The sequence below is a fragment of the Camarhynchus parvulus genome, chromosome 1A, assembly GCF_901933205.1.
Source record: "Camarhynchus parvulus chromosome 1A, STF_HiC, whole genome shotgun sequence".
In the NCBI taxonomy this organism is placed as follows: Eukaryota; Metazoa; Chordata; class Aves; order Passeriformes; family Thraupidae; genus Camarhynchus; species Camarhynchus parvulus.
In genome coordinates, this window is record NC_044586.1 from 55,306,317 (window position 1) to 55,326,856 (window position 20,540).

Consider the following 20,540-nt stretch of genomic DNA (forward strand, 5'->3'; position numbering starts at 1 on the left):
TTCTGTTTAAATGAAAAGTCAGATCCCTATTACTGAGAAAGTAAGGGGATTTTGTGAAATAAAAGATAAAGAAAACTAAGCCTTCAGTTTGCCCTTCCAGGCTTATAAATCATCTGAGGAGAAAATTGTTTCATCATAAAGAGCACAATGTAGGATTTCTTGCCTCTAGATAACTTACTGTACATATTTCAATTAAGCTTCTCTATAAATTTTAATTTATAAACAGCAAAAAGGTTCCAACTTCATAACATGAACCCTAAACATTATTTAAATTGCTTTATGAGAGAAGGGTTGTTTATTTTTCTTAGTTGTGGTATAGTCTAGATATGGGAAGAAATTTTAGTCTTGGGACATGTAGAGGACTTTTTTATTTTAAAGACAAATACCATTTCATCTTCATCATAGCTATCCTGAGAGGGGGAAAACCCCTCCAAAACTACAGTAGCAGTGGCTTTTTGTATATTATTTTTTCTACTTTCTATGTTCAAACTGATATTCATTTCAAACTGGGACATAGTGGTCCTAAGGCATTTGTGATGGGACCAAGCTCCTTGAAGATGGGAACCTTGGCCTTTAGAGGGAGATAAAACTTAGTAAAATGCTTGCTCCAATGGGGAAGAACCACATTTAATCACAGCAGAGAAATGCAAAGTGCCATGAATAAGAATAGGATAGAAGTTGTGAGAAGGCTTACAGCCATCAAAACACTGTGGATCTGGAGTAGTCCTCCATTGGGAATGATAGTGGAACATTTTAAATCAGCTTTAAGCTTGCTCATTTTAAATTGTAGTTTGGTCCATCTTGGAGAGGGATTTTATGACTTCCTTGCCACAGGAGCAAGGGGCTGGATTTGGCACTCAGCAAGATCCCCCCAGTTCTGCCTGTCTCCGTGGCAGCACACTAACTGCTTGACATATGTGTGCAGTGACTGCTTTGCCATGGAGACTGCAGCCCTTGTGTTAAAACAGGTTCTTACAGAGCCCTAAAACCAATATCCCCCAGAAACTGGCGCTTTTCAAATCCTAAGCAAAGCAAATAAGCGGGAGAGAACTGAGGCTGCCCCACAGCTGCCTGAGTCACACATGGCTGCTGAGCCCTCAAGAGCTCAGAAGGGTCAAAACATGCTTCTCCTGCAGCCCTTGGCACACTCCTGTGTGTGTGTGCTGGGGCTGGTCCTATGGCCAGGACTCCTGGCCATAGGACCAGCCCCAGTTCCTACAAATGTTAGCAAGGTATCACTCAGCTTGCACACTCAGTCTGTTAAGGGCAACCAGGCTGCAGCATTTAACTGATGTGCCAAAATATTTCTCAGTATTACATTGCATTGGCTTAATTCTGCCTTTGAGTAAAGTGTTATTTCACGTGTTGTTGACTGCAGTAATATTTGAATCATGTACCTGAAGACTGCAATTTACCCCATTTGTTTAATGGAGAACTTCAGGGTAGGATTTTGAGAGTGAAAAAACGTTGCTGTCTGCCAATTACTCGTAGAGCCAGAGTCCCATTAATGGGCAAATCCAGTCCTGGGAAACAGACTGTATCCATAGAATTACATCTGTATAAAATACTTTATGGTCCCTTAATCATTTATGGCTAATTCTTTCTGGATGGCAACTGCTGAAGGGGGTGGTGGAAGGGCCAATGGGAGCAGGAAAGGAGACTAGTCCTATCTCATTCCACATTTCAGTGAAAACAGATCCAATATCCACTGCTTTGCCAAATAGCCAGTTTAGTTTTCATAGACCATAGGCCTGTACCAGATGTGAATATTGGCTGTGGGCCAGTTCTAAGCAGCAAGAGTGAAATGCAGCTACCTTTCCCTTTCTCAGTGTCCTTTCATCAAAGCATGCAGACTTCAATTCAGAAAAAGATGACTCTAAATGCACAAGCCCTCGTTGCAGAGAGCAGCAGCGCCGCCAGCCTTGGCCCCTCTGGAAACAGGACAGACGCTCATCACCGTGGGTGCCCCCGTGCCCAGACAGCATGCTGCAGCCACCTGCCATATGCCACCGGCCACAGGGATCACTTTCTGTGCCTTGAAGAGGGGAGATCTCTGCAGACAGGGTACACCTGTCTCAAAGGGGGGAAAGGATCTTTGCATGGGAATTACAGGGCTCATTAAAAGAGCTTTAAGCCAGGTTTGAAGGGGGAAAGGGATAAAGCCAAGCTCACTAGAGGCAACTGAGGGCAGGATGCCAGTGTTTGTGGGATAGTGTGCTAGTGACTCCTTCCGTCTGCCATCTCAGTGGAGGCAGGGCTTGGAGATCCATGTGGCAGCAAAGACACAGGTGTGTCTGTGTTAGAAACCATTGGAATGGTTACCTTTGTTAGGGGGTGTTTTGACTGTCTAGAGCTTGATGTTGGTGATAAGAGTTGAGTGCTTATGGGTAAGAATTATCAGGAAGGATGAGACAGATACCATGGTGAGAGTCTATTATAGCCCATCCAACCAGGATGAGGAGGCCGAGGTCTGTTAGAGGCCTAACTCACAGAGTCTCTTGGGAGGCAGTCATGAAGGGCAAAGGAATCCAAATATTTTACAAGCAGCTGAGAGAAGTCTCACCATCACTACTCCTTGTTCTTGTGGGAGACTTCAGCCTAACAGGTGTCTGCTGGGAATACAACACAGCAGAAGAGAGTCCCAGAGGTTCCTGGAGTGTGTGGAAGGGAACTTCCTGATGCAGCTGATGAGTGAGCTAGCAAAGGGAGATACCCCACTGGACCTGTTTGTTGTGAACAGAGAGGGACTGGTGGGTGATGTGATGGCTGGAGACTGTCTTGGACACAGCAATACAAAATGATAGATTTCAATTCTCTTAGAAGTAAGGTGGGGATTCAGCAGAACTTCCACCTTGGACTTCCACAGGGATGACTTTGGTCTGTTTAGAGGCCTAACTCACAGAGACTCTTGGGAGGCAGTCATGAAGGGCATAGGAGTCCAGGAAGGCTGAAGATTCCTCAAGCAGGAAGCCCTAAAGGCACAGGAGCAGCCGTGCTCCCCATGTGGTATAAGACAAACCAATGGGGAAGGCCAGCCTGGATGAAGAAAGAGCTTTTGCTGGAACCAAGGGAAAAATGGAGGAAAAAGCAGGCAACTCAGGAGGACTAAAAGGATGTTGTGATCATCCTCCTATACCAGCACTGGTGAAGCCACACTGTGAATCAGTTCAGTTTTGGGGTCCTCACTACAAGGAAGACATTGAGGCACTGGAGCAAGTCCAAGAGGAGCTGGTGAATCGTCTGGAATGCAAGTCTGATGGGGAGCAGCTGAGGGAGCTGGGGGTGTTTAGCCCGGAGAAGTCTCAGGGACACCTTATGTGAAAGGTCTTTTCCACCCTAAACAATTCCATGACTCTGATTTTGCAGGTCAAAGGCAAATCCCAGTTCATCACCATATGAGCAAGGTGTAGGTCACCAAGTCAGAGATCACTGTAAATCAGCAAGTGAATGTTGGGCTCAGAGACCGCCTTGGAATTGGCCAGGTTTTGAAAAATAAAATAATAGAAGGTGTGGTTTTAACTCAATTGCCTTGAAGCATTAACTCCATTTCAGACAGTGCCGAAAGCAGGGTGAGGTACCTGGGATGGCACTTCAAAATGAATCCCACCTGAGCTCAAGCACTTAACTCCCATAAGTTCCCAGGTTCCTTTGTCTCTGATGTTATTTTAGTGACAGCAAGTTAAGAATGCACTTTTTTTTTTTCATAGCATAGACATCTCCTCAGTTATGATTCATGTCATTCTGCTGCACAGGCTTATTGAAATTCCTCAACATGTCACTCACCCTCAAGGCTCACACTGTGTGAGAATCGCTATAAAACTGTGCTGAAACAGAATTCATTTGGAATTTACATTTTTTGTCATTTTTATGTAGCTGAACTTTGTTCTAGTTGGCAAAAATCAGAGTATTGTTTGATATGAAGTAATCAGAAGATTTTGATTTACAAAAGTTTTATTTCAATTTTTGCCTTCACAGAATTTCCTGTTGAATAAATTGCCATGATAATTTTCTTTATTTGAAATGACATTTGGCTATAGGCAGCACCTTTCTGATTTACTTTTTCTCCACTTTGTGACACAGGGCTTGCTGTTGGTCTGGATCCACAAGGCTATGGGAATCCTGATTTCTGCTGGCTGTCTGTTCATGACACCCTGATCTGGAGTTTTGCTGGGCCCATCGTAATGGTTGTTGTTGTAAGTAGGGGGAGTTGGCATCCAGAACTGTCTCTTCTTTACTGCTACCTTTCTCCTAAGTTTTGTCAAACAGTAGTCATGCAAAGCAGCCATGTTCTTTACATTTGAAGCAAATGTACTTGAGCTTGCATCTTTTGCTTAAATAGATAAGACATGAGCTAAGCTCCTGGAAATCAGAGGGCTGCTTGCCCATACATAGATTGCTTGTGGAACAATGGCTGTATGTCCAGAAACCCGTTTCTCATTTGCTTTGTTCCATTTTTGAAGGGTTGGTTTGTGAGATTAGTAAATAAATCAACAGAATGAGCCATAACAAGTCACTTCATCCAGAAGTCCTAAAGGAATATTAAATATTTCTACTTTCAGGAATTTAAAAAAATGGGCTGCTGTTTAACTTTTCCTTATAGCTTCTCCATCAAAGTAACACCAGAAGATAAATAGTCATGGGTTGATTCTTATCTTGAATGCCAAATGCAAGTTCTGGTCTCCTTGCCTCAAAAAGCAGACCTGAAAGCAGTGTAGGTTATGGTCACAAATCATCAGAGACATGGGACAGCCCCCACTGGAGGATCAACAAGTGGAGTGTTAAGCCTAGAGAAATGAAAGCTGCAGAGAAGGGAGGAAGCAGGAGCGTGTGTTGATTTGGAGAAAATGGCTATGGACCCAACCATTCAAAATCTTTCTCAATACAAGCAGTACCAGGAGATGGCAGATCTAGCAGAAACAGAATAAGCTGCATCATTTCTCCATAGCAGTTTAAGTTAGAAATTCCTAGAAACGGGACAATGGCAGTGGTAAAACCCTACAGGGTTTTGGAAAGTGAGTGATGCAACAAATTCTCAGCATTAATATTCAATAGAAGTGAATAAGTACAAATGCACCACCAACCTAGTACCTCCCAGCTGATGTGGAAATCAGTGGAAACTGGAGGTTTATTCAGAGTAATTATCACTGTATGCACTGCTAGAAAATATTCCCAAATTCTGGTTTGACCAACTGAAACAAGGTGCTGGGTTGAGGTGGACACTGATTTGGACAAGGACAGCCATTCTTTCCCTCAAGCATCTTTGCATAGGGTTGTCTTAGTGGGTTTCAAGTGCTAGGATGTCTTTGACTATGTTGCCTTGAAACAAGGTGAATCTTGGAATTTAGAGACCTGTAAGTTGAACAAGAAATATTCTTGGTGCCACAAACCACTTTAGGATAAAAATTGCACTGTTATTGAAAATAGAGCTGTAACAAATGTACAGAAAGAATCCATGCAGTTATTTCAATTTGTCTTTCAGATAAACACTGTCATTTTTATACTCGCAATGAAAGCATCATGCAGACGAAGGCAACGTTCATTTGAAAAAACAGGAGTTATGTAAGTTTCAGTGCAAAAACCTGTAGACATTCTGACCAGAAATAAAAAAGCCAAAATTGCCTAAAATCAAGTTTTGGAGCATGAAATAAGTATGTTTTTTTGGAGGAGAGTGTTGGTAGAGGCATTTGGAGCTGCTTCACCCCACCCTCTCCTGGGGTTCCTTTGGAGATCCAGTAAAACTTCCACCATGGTGCTCTGCACCACCAAGTGAAGGCAGGAGAAGGGAGAAAGGAAAAATCTATCCTCCTGGTGGTGTCATTGCAGTTCTTCCAGATCTTTCATTATGGTCTCTTCTACACTGTCCCTTCACCTCTGCCCATAGCATGCCTAGATGGACATCATTCTGGGTCTCCCTGTGCTTGCCTATGGCTCAGAAGGGCCTCCCCTCTCAAGTGCCTGGTTACCAGCTGTGTCATGGCAGAGACCCACTGACATTCCCGTGCTGAGGGCCAGCCTCCCTGCATCCCATGCTCAGTGGGATGAGCAGCATTGCAAGTTGCAGCCTGCCACCTTCCTGAGCTGTTGTGACAGCCTGTTCTCATTAACATCTGTTTTGCCCAAAGCTCAGAATTTACCTGTGAACTCAAATGTGATTAGCTAGTGGCAGTACAGCCCCTTGGATTTTGGGGATTTTTTTTCCAAAGAGGTAGCTGTATGAGATTTCAAATGGCTGCTTTTCATTTTTGTTTTTCAGCCCTGGCTGTAGGGTACTGTGTACACATTGGCATGGCTTTTCCACCCCTGGTGTCCCTGGAGCTAGACTTTGTGGTTCTGTGAACCCTAACCCTAACACTAAGCTTAATGAAAACTAAAATCTGAGAATGAGCTCCCTGGCAACATGGGTGGCCCAGTTAATAGCAGTGTGGAAGGAACAATGTTGGTGCAGTGCCATGCTCCCCTTGGCATGCCCCATGCAGCCCCAGTTTCCATGCAGCTGTTGGCTTTGTGCATTCTGAACCCTGCCCCCAGTAGTGTCTGGGTGTTAAGGATGAGGTCTAAATCTCCCTAAACCAGGGAATATAACTGCTACCTAATGGCAGCAGTTTTACTCATAATATAAAGCTTTTGCCACTAGATTTGTTTCTGTCTTTTGAAAGTGTCTGTGGAAATTGTATTTTTAAGCAAAGAAAATTTCCCTGAGTGCCCTCAATCCAAAACTTTGGGTGGTAACATTGGGAAGGAATGTGAGAGTGAAGGTGACAAACTGAAATGAGATGGACACAGCCATTTACTGCCCAGACATGTTCCTCAGAGTCATCAAGGCTGAGCAGCATGGGCTTGTAAAACAGTCAGATTTGTTTGAAGAAAGTCTTGGAAATGAACTTGGAAATAAATCACTTTTTTAACATGAACATGCTAAGCTGTGGAGTGTTTCTGTGAGAGAGTTGGAAAGTTATGAAAACTGGGAGTTGGTGAACACTGCCCTAATTTTCCCAAAGTGCTTTTCCAGTTGCCAAGTTGTTGGTCATAGCACCATCCATGGGGAGAAGTTGGGCTGCTCTCTTGTATCCCATCACACGGCAAACACCCATCTATGTTTGCTTTACAGCCCCGTGCTGAGGACAGCGTTCCTGCTCCTGCTGCTCATCAGCGCTACGTGGCTGCTGGGGCTCATGGCAGTCAACAGCGACGTCATGACCTTTCACTATCTCTTTGCCATTTTCAGCTGCCTGCAGGTAAGTCGGGTAGTATATTGTCTGTGGTAGACCTTGATGAGTACACTTCTACACCCAGACCTACAAAAACCTGCTCAGCATGAGCTAACTTAAGAAAAACTGAGATCTCAAGGCAATTTTTGCTTTCTCTTCTCAAGGAGAAGGTTCTTTTCACCAAAACTATAATTGTGAGTAATTACATCTCTCACTGTTAGTCATTCTCAAGGTAAGTGCACTACCATAGTAACCTGTGGCAGTAGGCAGGTATACAGGTATACCTCTGTCATTCTAGAGACAAATTCTTTGTTACTGTGTTCTGTGTGCTCATTGTCAAGTCATCCTGTTGCTATTGCAAACAAGAGACTGCTATATTTCACCCAGAGTCAATGGCTCCAAGTTCAAGGCTTCCACAAATTAAGTTACTGTTTATAGAAATGAGACAAATAAGGATTTTCAAATGCAATGTGAGCTGTATTATGGGTTTCCTGGGTTGCCTGTCCCAGTTTACACAATTGTTGATTAAAGATGCAGAAAATAGTTATTTGTAGGAGACCTGGCATGGAAGTAGTGACAGAGCTTCATGTGGTCACAATTTGAATGTGACCAAGGATGACAGTACCTGCCCTAGCAGGTCCCTGCAGTACTAAAACAGCTACTGCAGGACACCCAAGCTGCAGCACAACAGCCACACCTTGCAGCCAGAGAAAACAAAGTCTGATGGGTCCCCTTTGGACACATCAGTCAGTGCCCTGGAAACACAGCAGATAGGTCAGCCTGGAGCAAGGTTATTTTGCCAATGCAACTTGTGTGCTCTGTAATAAATGCACCTACTCAGGCTATAAAACCAGGCTTCCACAAATCTAAAATAAAACTAAATTAAACATAAACCTGATGAAAGGGATGAAGGTCAGCAGCCGGAATTCTGCAGACTTGCCCAGAGAGGCACAGGGTAATGTGGCATTTCACATCACTGCCTTCTTTGAACTTATGTTTTTAAAGAGACATTTATGTGAATTTTATTAATGAATAATCCCAAAGTGCTAGTGCTAGCTAAGATCACATTTGATTGAATGTTAAGAAAGTGAGCTTGAAGTTTAAAGTTACTCTAAGTCAATTGCTTTGGCTGAAGTCATGAAATTCAGGCTTCTTCTGATGTTGGTACAGCTGCAACTTCATGAGTATTGACTTTTCTATACTGTGTGTCCAACCAAAGTTGATAACAATTTGGCAGCTGCATTAATTCCCTCAGAGCAAGAACATGTGAAGGCACACACATGTGTGTGCCCTGCCCCCAGCAAAAGCTGTTAATGTGTGTTCCTGGCAGCCAACAATTGCCCAGCCCTGGGGACTTTACTGATTTTCCCACCAGAGGTATTGCTTAACCAAGCAACTTAGGCAACAGAAGCTGGGACCTCTCTGCTCCCAGTACCTCTTCACATCTCACAAGGCTTTCTAAAATGCAGTATTTCTCTTAGATGCAGTATTAAGGGCTCCTTTCACAGAAGTTGCCGAGTTCCAGAGGCTTTCGCTAAAGGCTGTGACATTTTTCATGTGCTGCTGTTGATTTTTTTCTCATCATCTGTGTAAAAGATCCGAAATCCCAAATTCTAAAATCTCTGCAATTTTCTAGTGGGACATTGAGGTTCCCTTTGGATTTCTTCCCAAATCAAGCTCTGCTCTGTAAATTCTGGAGAAATGCATATTTTTGTATCTTTTCCCAGGCCTGTAACGCATATTTGAACTTGGAATCAAATTATGAAGGAGTGCTAGGAGATCAGTCAGTGCCATTTCAGTCAAGAAAGAAAGTAGTTACTGCTTTTGAAATACACCGTCATGGACGACAAACTAGAATTCAGGAGTTGTTTCACAATGGGTGTTCTCTTACCGATTTGCAATATGGTAGTAGTGAAGCATTTACATTTTCCTCTCTCTAAAATTATCCAGGGGCTGTTCATTTTCTTCTTCCACTGCGTATTTAACAAAGAAGTGAGAAAGCACTTGAAGAACACTTTAACTGGAAAGAAACCTCTTCCAGATGATTCCACTGCAACAAGAGCTACATTGTTAACGGTAAGAAAAAAAGCATTGGGAGAACAAAAACATCCTCTTGCTGGCAGAAGTTACCTAAAATAAACTTATAGGTGGCTTATCTGTAATTAAGTGAACTGAATGATTGCTTTCAGTGACTTGTACAAAGACTACTGATGGCTTCTCTCAAAAGTTTTTCTTATTATTTTAATTGAAACCTTCAAGAGAAAATAATTATTTTCCCTGGCATCAAAACCCATTTGGTTCTTTGAAACTTAATATATTTGTGGGTAACATGAACTTCTGGAAGGATCATTCACTGTGGCTTTATATAGTTTTTTTCCCCTTTCAGCGATCTCTGAACTGTAACAACACGTATATAGAAGAGCCGAACATGTATCGCACAACGATGGGGGAATCCACTGTCTCCCTCGAGAGCACCGTCAGGTCAGCCAAGAGCCACAATAGCTACCTTGCTTATATTCTCAGGTAATCTGGTGGCAGGTGCATGGCTTTCAGGTGCTTGCCTTTCCTTTTTTATCACTCTTGTGGAAACCAGAACTCTGGTTCAAATGCTACTTGGTTTATGTCTTAACAGTTCTGTTTCATGTGACTATCGTTCTCCTTGGTGCATTTTCTGTTGCTTGTGTCTTTGGGACAGGGTTCCAGCAGTGCAGTGGTTAATCTAAGAGTGATGTTACCTATATGGGCCCTGCTGCTTGCCTGTTGTAATTCAGATGTGTCTCAAGGAGCACAGTTTAGCTCATTAGCTTTGGGCTTTTTCAGTGTGATTCATGTGGCACAAGGCAGATAGCCACATCAGGATAACCTCTGTCTCACTGTAAAGTGACTGTGCAGCGGCAGAGTGACTGTCTGCATGTCTGCCTTGTTGTTAAAAACAACAAAGTGACCAAGAAGGTTGTCCTCTGTTTTTCTTCTCAAAGGGATGAGGCTGCTCATAAACTCAGTGGATCCTCAAGTCAAGCAAGGGCTGGTCAGACTGAAGCAGATTCCTCCATTTTTCATAGGAATCCATCCAAATCCAATGGTAAGAATAATTTCTAAATGCTTTGACCCATTTGTGCACCTTCTTCTCATCATTTTCTTTGAAGTTTTCTGTAACAGAAAGAATAGTTGGAATAATTAGACAGTCTCATTCTCATTATGCTATTGGCAAAGCAAGCTGTGCAGTGGCTGCCTTACAAGGAAATCCTGAAATGAAAGTATCATATATCTGCTGCTTGTGATGGTTTAATTTTTATCTGATGCTGCACCAGCTATTGACAGTTTGTGGAGTCCCCTTTCTTTCTCACAAATTATTTACTGTTGCACTTGATTTTTATTTGGAGGAATTTTAATGTTTGAGACCTTGAGGCAATATTATCTTTACTGCTCTGTGGTTTGTACAAAAAATGAGAAGTGCCTTTTGTCTGATTTCCTTTCATTTTGGTCTTGACATTCAATTTTTTTTCCTTGTAGCAGTTTTTAAGTTAAGTTCAATTCAGATTCTTGGTATTTCTAGATATCTTGTTTTACTTGTGTGTTGTGTTCATTGAGATCCAATAGAGTTACTGTTCTGCATGTTAAATAGGGAGAAATATGTTCCCACTCTATTTTGCACATCCTGTACCTGTAAAAGGTTCTGCCCACTAGCTGAGCTGAGTGGTTGTGCTTCCCAGTGGTTGTGCTGCAGTCCTTCTGAGTTTATCCCATATACACTTACAGGTGTAAGAGCTCATTCCTGTCATGGCCTGGACCAATGCCTGCCTTTCCTTTCTCCTTGTGCACTTGTCAGGTAGATTTGTTCAGCTCCTATTTACACTGTCACACTGTGTTTCCCATGCACATTTGCAGAGCACGACTCAGACTCTGACAGCGAGCTGTCCCTTGATGAGCACAGCAGTTCTTACGCCTCTTCCCATTCATCCGACAGCGAGGAGGATGGGCTCGAGCCAGACAAGAAGTGGAACACATCTACTTCCAAAAACAATGAACATGGCCCACTCCACAGCACACCCAAAGGTACTCCCAGTGCAAGGGGAGGGCAGTGGTGCTCTCAAATAGCTTTAGATTAGATGGGATAAATTTGTCACACTACCACGTGACTGAGGCAGCATCTCTGCCTCTGTGCCTTGCTTCTGTAGAGATCCTTTGTTGTTTTCAGCTTGGAGACCTTTCTTCTTCCAAAGGCTTGTTCACAGGGGTGGCTGAGTACAGAATCATACAGAACTGCGCAGAATGCTGAATGCCTTAAGGCAGGCAGCTTTGCAGGCAGGTCCCCAAAGCACTTGGACAAGGCATTACCAAGCCAGCAAAATCTCATATGAAAAAGAGGAGAAAGAGGCCACTTGTTTTGAGGGCAGGGGGAAGAAATGCCTTCCTCTGCTCATGCAATAAAGGCATTGGTGTTGGGGAGGTCCTAGACCTAAAGAGTTGGCAATCATTGACCATTAATATAATTTCTGTGTGTCAGGGTGCAGGCATTTCTAAACATAGTTGATCCTGTCCTAATGAAAGGATCTTTAAATGACAAACATCCAGGCTATGTGCTGTGGCTCTTCACAGATACAGCACAGGGTGCCTGGGGTGCCCTCAGCCTTCAGAAACTAACCTCCCCAAGGAGGGATCTCTGACCCTGGAGAGCCGAGAGGGCGGGTTTGCCTCACACTTCTCCATAATTGAGCTGGCAACCTCACTCTGAGAAGGGTTTGGATACCCTGCCATCCTACCAGGTGATTTTTGGGGATTTAATGTACCCTGAGGGCAGTGCAGTCCAGCAAGGACCGACTGAAGGATTGCTCTGGTTTGATACACAGCCCCTCTCCAGCCACAGAGGCCAGGCAGTGGTTGAGAGAAGATATCAAAAGTGTTTTTTGAGCTAGTGTTTTTTTGCATTGCAGTTGATACCCTTCCCAATCATGTGAAACCCTATTGGCCCACAGAGTGCGTAACAGCCAGCGATGGCGAGGACCCCGGTAGGAAACAAAAACTCAAAGTAGAGACCAAGGTCAACGTAGAGCTTCACAGGGAAAACCAGGTGAACCACAGCAATGAAGCACCCCAGGACAAGGAGAATGAAGGGCAGCAGAAGGAGAACAGACCTCTGGGCCACCAGAATAACCAGCAGCCGGAACAGAGGAAAGGTAGCACAGCCAACCCAGCCTCACAGTTGGATTGGGAGACTGGGGGGTTAACGAGCATTAATTAGTTTAAAATGTAGCTCTGTCAGGGAAAAATACTTTCCAAATGGCTCCAACCTGTGTAGCCAGATACACCATGGGAAGCTAGTCGGTAGTTGCTGTAGTCTAATCTGTTGGTTATGAAATGAAGTGCCAAAGTAGAAGTCTTAGTAAGAAATAGAGACTGTAACATCAAGCTTACCTTGATCAATTAAATTACTGATACACTTAAAAAATTTATTATTTTCTTCTTTCCTTCACAGGCATCTTAAAAAATAAAGTTACGTACCCTCCCCCACTGGTGGATAAGAATATGAAGAATCGCTTGCGGGAGAAGCTGTCGGATTACAATCAGAGCACAGTCTCATCCAGGACTACTTCCCTAGGGACAAACGAGGGGCTCCGCTCTCCTTCGGACTCAGGGGTAACAGTGAAAAATGTTCGGAGGGAGCAGTCTCGAGACCAGCTCAATGGCATGGCCATGAGCCTCCACGTGGCAACAGGGCATGCTGACACCTCAGACTCAGAGTAAGTGCCACGTCGGGATGCCCTGGCTGACCTCCTATGGCCTCACCCTTCACCTTCCAACCCCAGACTCACACATGAACAAGACTTTCCTCTGGTGACTGGCCAGAGTCCTTCACCATTGACTGTCTTGATGGTTTGCCCATGCCATGTCCCCAGGCCATGGGGTTTCAGTCATGAGAAGGCCAAAACAGGTATCATGGGCAAGGTGCTGTGACAGACACCTGTGACTGGGTCACCCTGGCATGCTCTGAACTGGCAGGCTGATGTGGTACTGGCACACTTGGACAGGAGCAGCCTTGCTCTGCCCTGCCATCCTGCCAGGATTGGGTGGGGAAAGGCACAAGGCTGTGGGGGGCATGGTGTGAGCATCCATCTGGGCAGAGGGAAATGATGGCTGAGGCAGGAGACCCTAAGGCTGGAGAGAACACCAAGCTACTGATCCTAAATTACCAGGCATGTAATTCCCACCGGCTGCATGGCAATCAGTGTGTGAATTTACCACTGTAAACTAAATCAAATATAAACAAAAGGCTGAGCAAGCTCTCAGCCAAAGGGAATTCTCAGAAACCTCATTACTCATCATAATTCTTGCATTTCAAATTATGACAACAGCCGTATGTAAAGTCTCTGCTGGCATTTTATGCATATAGTCTGATTTTTTGTTAACATGAATAATAGTCTTTCACCAAAGCAAGAGAAAATTTCTCACCCAGCTTTAACTCTGGCACTTCCCACCAGGCTTTAAATACCCCGTTGTCTGGTGCACAGACCATTTCCACCTCACTATAAAAGCACATCTTTGGGCTGCTGGAAGTTGGCTGATGAAATAGATCCTAGCTAGCCAGGAAACATGGATGTTTTGAATAAGCCATAACTGAATAAGCTGCTACCAGGTAACACAGTCATTACTGGAGAATAACTCACCCACTGGTACTAAGCAACTGTGTTATCTCCAGAGCTTTGGCATAATGGAAAGCTCTGCTGTTGGCAGCAGATTGCATGAATCCATCTGGTACACCAGGCTTCTAGCAGCTTGTAAGATCTGTGTGTGAACCTTGTATCCTCAGCAAAGCATTAGACAAATACAAGCCCTCTGTAGAACTCCCTCTAAAGCATTTCTGTTGTGTACTGCCTGAAATTGTTTCTCCCAACTGCTCTTCCCCTCCAGGACAGCATCCCCCTTACAGGCATGGTAACTTCACAGAGCATGAGCCCTTACTAAGAAGGATTAGGTGGGTTTGGGTGGAGTGGTTTGCCTGTGCCTGTTTAACCCTAAGCCTGCACAATCACTTCTCTCACTAACAGCGGCAGTAACGAAACTTCAATTTGAACCATCAGGAAATCGTGATCGCCTCTGCACGGTTCCGCCCCCTCGCCGCGCTGCCGCCTCGGACTCCACCAGAGTGGCCGCACGGTGAGGAGGATGAGGTGGGCATCCACTCCCACATGGCTTCACCTTCTGGCAGAACCCTGACTGCTCCCGGCACAGACGCAGTGCCCGGCTGCCCTGGCAGTAAGGGCTTTGGGTGGTACGCTCCTCCCACAGGAACCCACGCTGAAAACATGAAAATGGAAACAGGGATGAACTGTGATGGACAGATACCTGTGCACGGTGCAGGCAGTGCTGCGGGGCTTGCTTGCTACAAGGGAGAGCCAAGGAAGAACACATTGCTTCCTAGTGGACCTACAATAAACCTGAAGACAAGCACTAGGAGGTGTCTCTTGTGGAGTTTTGATGGCTACAGAGTGAACCCTTGAGGTTGCTGAGCTCTAGGGAGGAATATTGCAACAAGTGTCCTTTGGTTTCTATGCCAGCATCTCTGTCCACCCCTCTATGGACACGTTGTCTTAAGAAAAAAAAATCTTTTATATATATATATAAAAAGTGTAGATACTTTTATATATTTTGTATGGTGTTGCTAAAGAAAAAGTTCCTTTGTATATTTTACATTTATACTGATCTTCTTGATTTGATAATAGGAAATCGATTTAAAAGATGTTTTGATATTTTTTATATGAACATTGCACAATTTTACTTGAATTTGGCGTTTGATAAGTAACTGAGGTTTGCATGGAAGCCACTTTCAGACACAATGCAGTTTTCAAAGTAATACAGTAAAGATTACATCAGAGTCCATGACTGTAATTTATAACTTTTGTTAACAGATTTTGGAACTCTTTGAGGGCACAGTATGCTTTTCTCATAACCTCTTCTAAAATCCACAAAAATTTCTTTTTTTTCATTTTTTGGTATTTTGATCTCATCTCACAAGTGCATTGAAATGTTCAGGAACTGAACTTCAGGTCTACACATATTTTTGTGTAATGTTCAACATAGTCCTTGTCTTGAAGAAGTCAAATCAGTATTTCCCTTACTAAGAACAAGAAAATAATTGGTGTGATTGTATGGCCTGCAACAAACCAGCACTCTGCAAGTCCCAGGGAGAGGGCCCTCCTCCCATGGCTCAAGTTCTGCCTCAGGTGCAATATTTTTTTCCTCTTTCTTGCTCACTGGATTCAGCACATCGCTAATCAAAGCAGAAATACAAGACTTCAAAGATGTCCAGATTTGTCTGCCCAGCTCTTTGACAAAGCCCTGGCCTTCTTGATATTTCAGAAAGCTTCATGGAAAGCTTAAGGTTTTATGTTTCCCACAAAATGTGCTGGTTTCACAAGTTAAGCGTGACCTGTCTGCTGTCTTTACCTTCCTGCAATGTTTACAAAAAAGAGGAAAAGTAAGATGTGAAAAAGTTTGCATCCAACAGTGTGAGGCAGATCATAGCCAATGGCTCCCATGGGGGGAATACACGACTCCAAGGATGACAATGGTGCGCCTGTGCCTGCTCTCTGCCAACAAGGCTCTTAGGGGCTCCTTGCTCACCACAGCAGCCCTTTTGGGAAACTACTGGCCATTGTTTGTGCAAATGTGTGTGAAAAAGAAGAAACAGAAAATGGGGCTAAATAAAATGCAGGAGTTGAGGAAAAGATGAGAAACTGTGTACTGTAATCTGGGTTTCGTTATATTCCTATGCATTTTCAAAGTATCAAGGGGGCCTTTGGAAGGGGAGAGGGAGGAAAGATGCTGTTCCTTTAAAAATTATGCAACATCCTGTGTGACATTTTCTGACAGAAAAAAAATTTTGAATGTTTTAAGGGTCTGGCACTTGGCTGTGTGCTCAGGCATTGTGTATAACCCACGCTAGTTGTTCTTATATCTGTGTATGTATATTTTGTCCCAGTAGGTGTAGGTAGTTTTTATTTTGATCAGAATTGTCGCAGTAAATGAGGGTCAGTTGTATTAATGACAAAAAAATTAAAACCTATTTTTATGACTTTTTAAAAGCTTTATGGCAGATTAGACACTGGAAGTTTGTTTTTTTTTAACAAATGTATATTTATTAATGTGCAGAACACTGGAATTGCAGCACAGATGAAAGGAGAATTTACAATAAATTAAGAAATTTTTTTGAACTTGTATTCTTCCTCTGGTGGTTTATTTCTAAGTGCAGTGCAGATAATGAGGGTCCAAATGTCATTTCCTGGGGATTAGCAGGAGCAGGAACGTCCAGGTACCCATCTGAGCAGAGGCTGTACAGCACCAAGCAGCCAATGCACAGCCCCTGCAGCCCAGGGCTCCATGCTGGCACAGGATGCCAAGTGTGCGTCCCATTCCAGCCCAAACCTGCAGAATCCATCAGACCTGGGAAACGGCCCATGGAAGAGAAATGCCCTCTGCTAACCCAGAGCAAAGCAGATCACCAGGAAAGCATCAGATTTAGAAAAGGACATGTGAGAGCAGCTCGAGGGGAGTGGCAGCCAGCCCAGCCCACGACAGCCTGCAGTGAGTGACAAGGGCCTTTTGGACAGTCTGGGCTCCATCCTTGGCTCTCCCAAACCATGGTGCTGCTCACCCAGTCCTTTCCAGGCTGCTGTGCAAGTCCTCATTCATGCATCTCACAAGGCCCAGCAGTGACCTGCACAGGTCTTGTCAGCTTTCTGGAAATAAAAGTATTTCTCAGTGTCAACTAGCCAGGTGGAGAGAGCCTGCCGTCTGACTTAGGAGCAAAATCAAATCTTCAGGATCTTCAGTTTGGAAACAGTTCTGCCAAAACTTGCCACTAAACAAACTCAAGTATTTATCCCAAAGGGAAACTGTTTTTAATTTTATTGTACAAGTGCATTATTTGGTGGAACACAGAGTTTTTTCTCAAGTATTAGTTCACCATTCTGTGGAGAAGCAGAAATAAGCCTCAGGCTTTCACATAAGCAGGTTAGTGAAGGGACAGGCCAGCCTGTGATCCTGTCTCCAGCAGTGACCTACAGCATATGTTTAGGAAAAGAGGATTATCAGACACACATTACGTGGCAAGGTGGCCCCTGCAGGGTCCACAGCCCCCAGCTCTCTGCAGCTCAGGCCTTCCCAGAGGGAGGGGTTGTGCTTGTCTCCAGCATTTCATCCATTTCCCTCATACATCTCTCATGTTGTTTTGGATCCATTTAAACTTCTAGCACAGAGCAGGCTGCCTCACTCAGTCACAAGCAGTAAGAAAAATTTCTTCCTTCAGCTTCATTGCTGTCCCCTACACCTTTGCTGCTTGCAGCAGGAGAGTCAGTGATAATCATCTCTCAGTCACCTTGCCCAGGTCAAAGAGAGAGACAGGCTCTGTCCTAGAGCACTTGAGTAATCTCTTTCCAGCTGGGCAGCTTGGATCTCTGTTCCATGTGCAGAAACACTGCTGCATCTTTTACCCTTCCTTCTTGCCCTTCTTCAGCCCATTACCAGGTCAACTACAGCCCTTTTGGTGGTGGCAGGGAGAGGGGAGACCAGAGCAGTCCACAAAATGCAAGCAGTAGGCCTGTCAACACCCCCCAAAAAAAGGAAATAATTTAAGAACTCTGCATGTCATTCACTTTTCCTGTCCTAATCTTTACAATGATATTTGGCCTAAGCAAATTGTAGCAAAAAATTCCATAAGAGTTGCACCACTGGCAGCAGCATGGCATGGTAAGGCTGCAGTAACACAAGCAGTCATGTAGCTCAGCCTCTTCAACAACTCAATATACTCAAATATCTTCAAATATACTCAGGGATCTGTCTAAAATCCTAAACAATAACTCCAGTAGAATTGCCTGCAATAGCATTTCTGAGCATTTCTTTCTCAGCTGCAGAGGATGCTCCTGCCAAGGTCTGGGGGATCGCAGAAAGGAGATCCCCAGCAGCCCTGGTGAGTTATCACCACTGCCCACACCAACACCACCTGCAGCAACAGGAGCAGCTTGGGATGCGTGGGCCTCACAGCCTCCTCTGCAGAGGTTCTGCCTGCCTTTATGCTCCTGTTGCCTTTATGCTCCTGCTCACACTTGTGCAACTCACTTCTCCCTAAAAGAAGCAATTTGTACTGGACTCATTTTCCATTTTAGTCTATTGATTTTTTGATCCATCCTCCAGTTTCTCACACTCATTTTGGATTTTAGTCCTGTCCATGAGGATGCCTGGAGGCAGCATCTGCAACCTTTACAAGCTACTTCTTACTTTATCATTCAAACTATGAATGAAAATATCAATAAAACTAAACCCAAGAGAGTTTTTGTAACACTTCTTGCCAAGCAAGTTTTGCACCTATCTCATATTGATTAACATCAGCTGCCCTGACAGTGTGTTGTGTATGAGAATAAAGTGTGGGGCAGTATCATTTACTGAGACATGTTCCATCTGCTGCTGCTGCTGCTCCTTTATGCACTGTGCCAGGCACTGTATTAAAGAAAATCAGATTAATCTGAAGTGTGTGTGGCAAAGAGACCGTGTTAATTCATGATTGTCTTCTAAATACTTCAAAGCATTTGTAAGTGCCCCCAGGAACCTCCAGAGCTCTGTAGTGTGCTGGTGTGTGCCTTGGTCAGACATCTGCTGCTGCCATCCCTCTGCTCAAAGATACTTCTGAATAGAAGAGTACCCACTCCTTCAAATGAAGATTTTGCACAGTCTGAACATACTGTCTGTATTTCAAGGGAGGCCCAGACTGATTTCCCTGTGGACTGATGCTTCATGGAGGTGCTGTGAGAGCCCAGCCTCTGCCCTGGGTCAGGAGACACTGCAGAGGTGGAGCAGAGCTGAGACCCCTGATAGGGAGAGACCTGTGCAGGGGGTGAGAGGTGTGCTGTCTCCTGTGCTGGAGGTGAGAGGTGTGCTGTCTCCTGTGCAGGGGGTGAGAGGTGCCCTGTCTCCTGTGCTGGGAGTGAGAGGTGTGCCGTCTCCTGTGCTGGAGGTGAGAGGTGCCCTGTCTCCTGTGCTGGGAGTGAGAGGTGTGCTGTCTTCTGTGCTGGGAGTGAGAGGTGTGCTGTCTCCTGTGCTGGAGGTGAGAGGTGTGCTGTCTCCTGTGCTGGGAGTGAGAGGTGCCCTGTCTCCTGTGCTGGAGGTGAGAGGTGCCCTGTCTCCTGGCAGCTGCCACATGTCCCAGGGCCATTGGCGTGCCCTGCCCAGCATGCTCTGACTTCTGGGCCCCCCCAGACTCCTCAAAGCCATCATTTTACATGAGATGCACCCAGGAAATAGAATAGAGCTCACAGCTCTGGCTTTCCAGGTGCTGCCACTCTCTTTCATTAAAACAGTTGTGTAACCAACTGGGTTTGCTGTATTAGTTTCTTACAGACTGGGGCTTTTCCCCTCCAGAGATGTAACAGTTTGCAAACCAAGCCCCTGGGTTAGTGTGTAGGAAAACCTCTTGCTTTTGGTCATTTAATGGAAGCTCTTTGGAAGTTCAACTGGAATGATCTTGTTTGCATGCTCGGCCTGTATTGTTTTTTCCAAGCAGAGAACATAGAGTTGGGTCTGTGGTTTTGCTAGATATTCATTCACTCAAGGAAACAGCGAGCATGGGAAGCCCTGTGTATGTATAAATAGGGCAGCTGAAGCAGAGGGTCCTTGTAAATGATCCATTCCCTTCAGGTTTGGAACATCCCACTGAATCCCATACAAAGCAGGGGCAGCTGTGGTTGGGAGCCAGCACAGCGAACAAGTTTCCAGGGGAAACCGTGAATCGGCCATTGATTTTGAGAAAAATCAATACCTTTTATTACATGTTTATTTCCTGAATAAAACAATCAGGAATGATTAACTCCATCACTTATAGATGCACAGGTTTCAGGGATGGAAAGGATCAGGGAAAAGTCCGGTTGGCTTAGGGGTTTTAGTGGTTAGGGTTCATACTGCTGGCACAAAATGGCCAAATGAATGGGAGTGAGCAGCTGGTCAGGAAGGACTGAGCTGCCACCAAAGCACTCCTGACACCCAGCTTTCTCCACCAGGCTGTCCAAGGAAAAACGTTTTCCTGGCTGATCTTATCTGGGTTATGCCAAGCACAGTGACAGGGCAGGTCCTGAAGCATCCATCTGCATCACTTCCCTGTGATGTGATCCATGCCAGAGCCAGTGCCATCACCACAGAGACAAACCCAAAGGGGCTTCCAGCAAGGCTGCTCCTTTGCTGGAGCAGAGCAGCAACAAAGCACTCCTGTTTCTTGCAGAGTGTTCAGTTTGCCTCTGTGGTGATACACAGACACACCATGCATCCCCTGGGATTTTCTGCAAGCTC

The 20,540-nt window shown here is 44.6% G+C and overlaps 1 protein-coding gene across 1 annotated transcript in view; it reads left to right on the forward strand.

The window, feature by feature from the left end:
- Positions 1-16,416, forward strand: part of CELSR1 (cadherin EGF LAG seven-pass G-type receptor 1) — a 163,607-nt gene extending 147,191 nt beyond the window's left edge. The window contains 10 exon segments of the mRNA XM_030959311.1: positions 4,081-4,193; positions 5,480-5,559; positions 7,109-7,235; positions 9,159-9,284; positions 9,595-9,731; positions 10,187-10,290; positions 11,097-11,264; positions 12,143-12,385; positions 12,685-12,949; positions 14,255-16,416. Coding sequence (XP_030815171.1) covers positions 4,081-4,193; positions 5,480-5,559; positions 7,109-7,235; positions 9,159-9,284; positions 9,595-9,731; positions 10,187-10,290; positions 11,097-11,264; positions 12,143-12,385; positions 12,685-12,949; positions 14,255-14,279 — 1,388 coding nt within the window. The 3' untranslated portion in view covers positions 14,280-16,416.
- Positions 16,417-20,540: the final 4,124 nt, after the last annotated feature.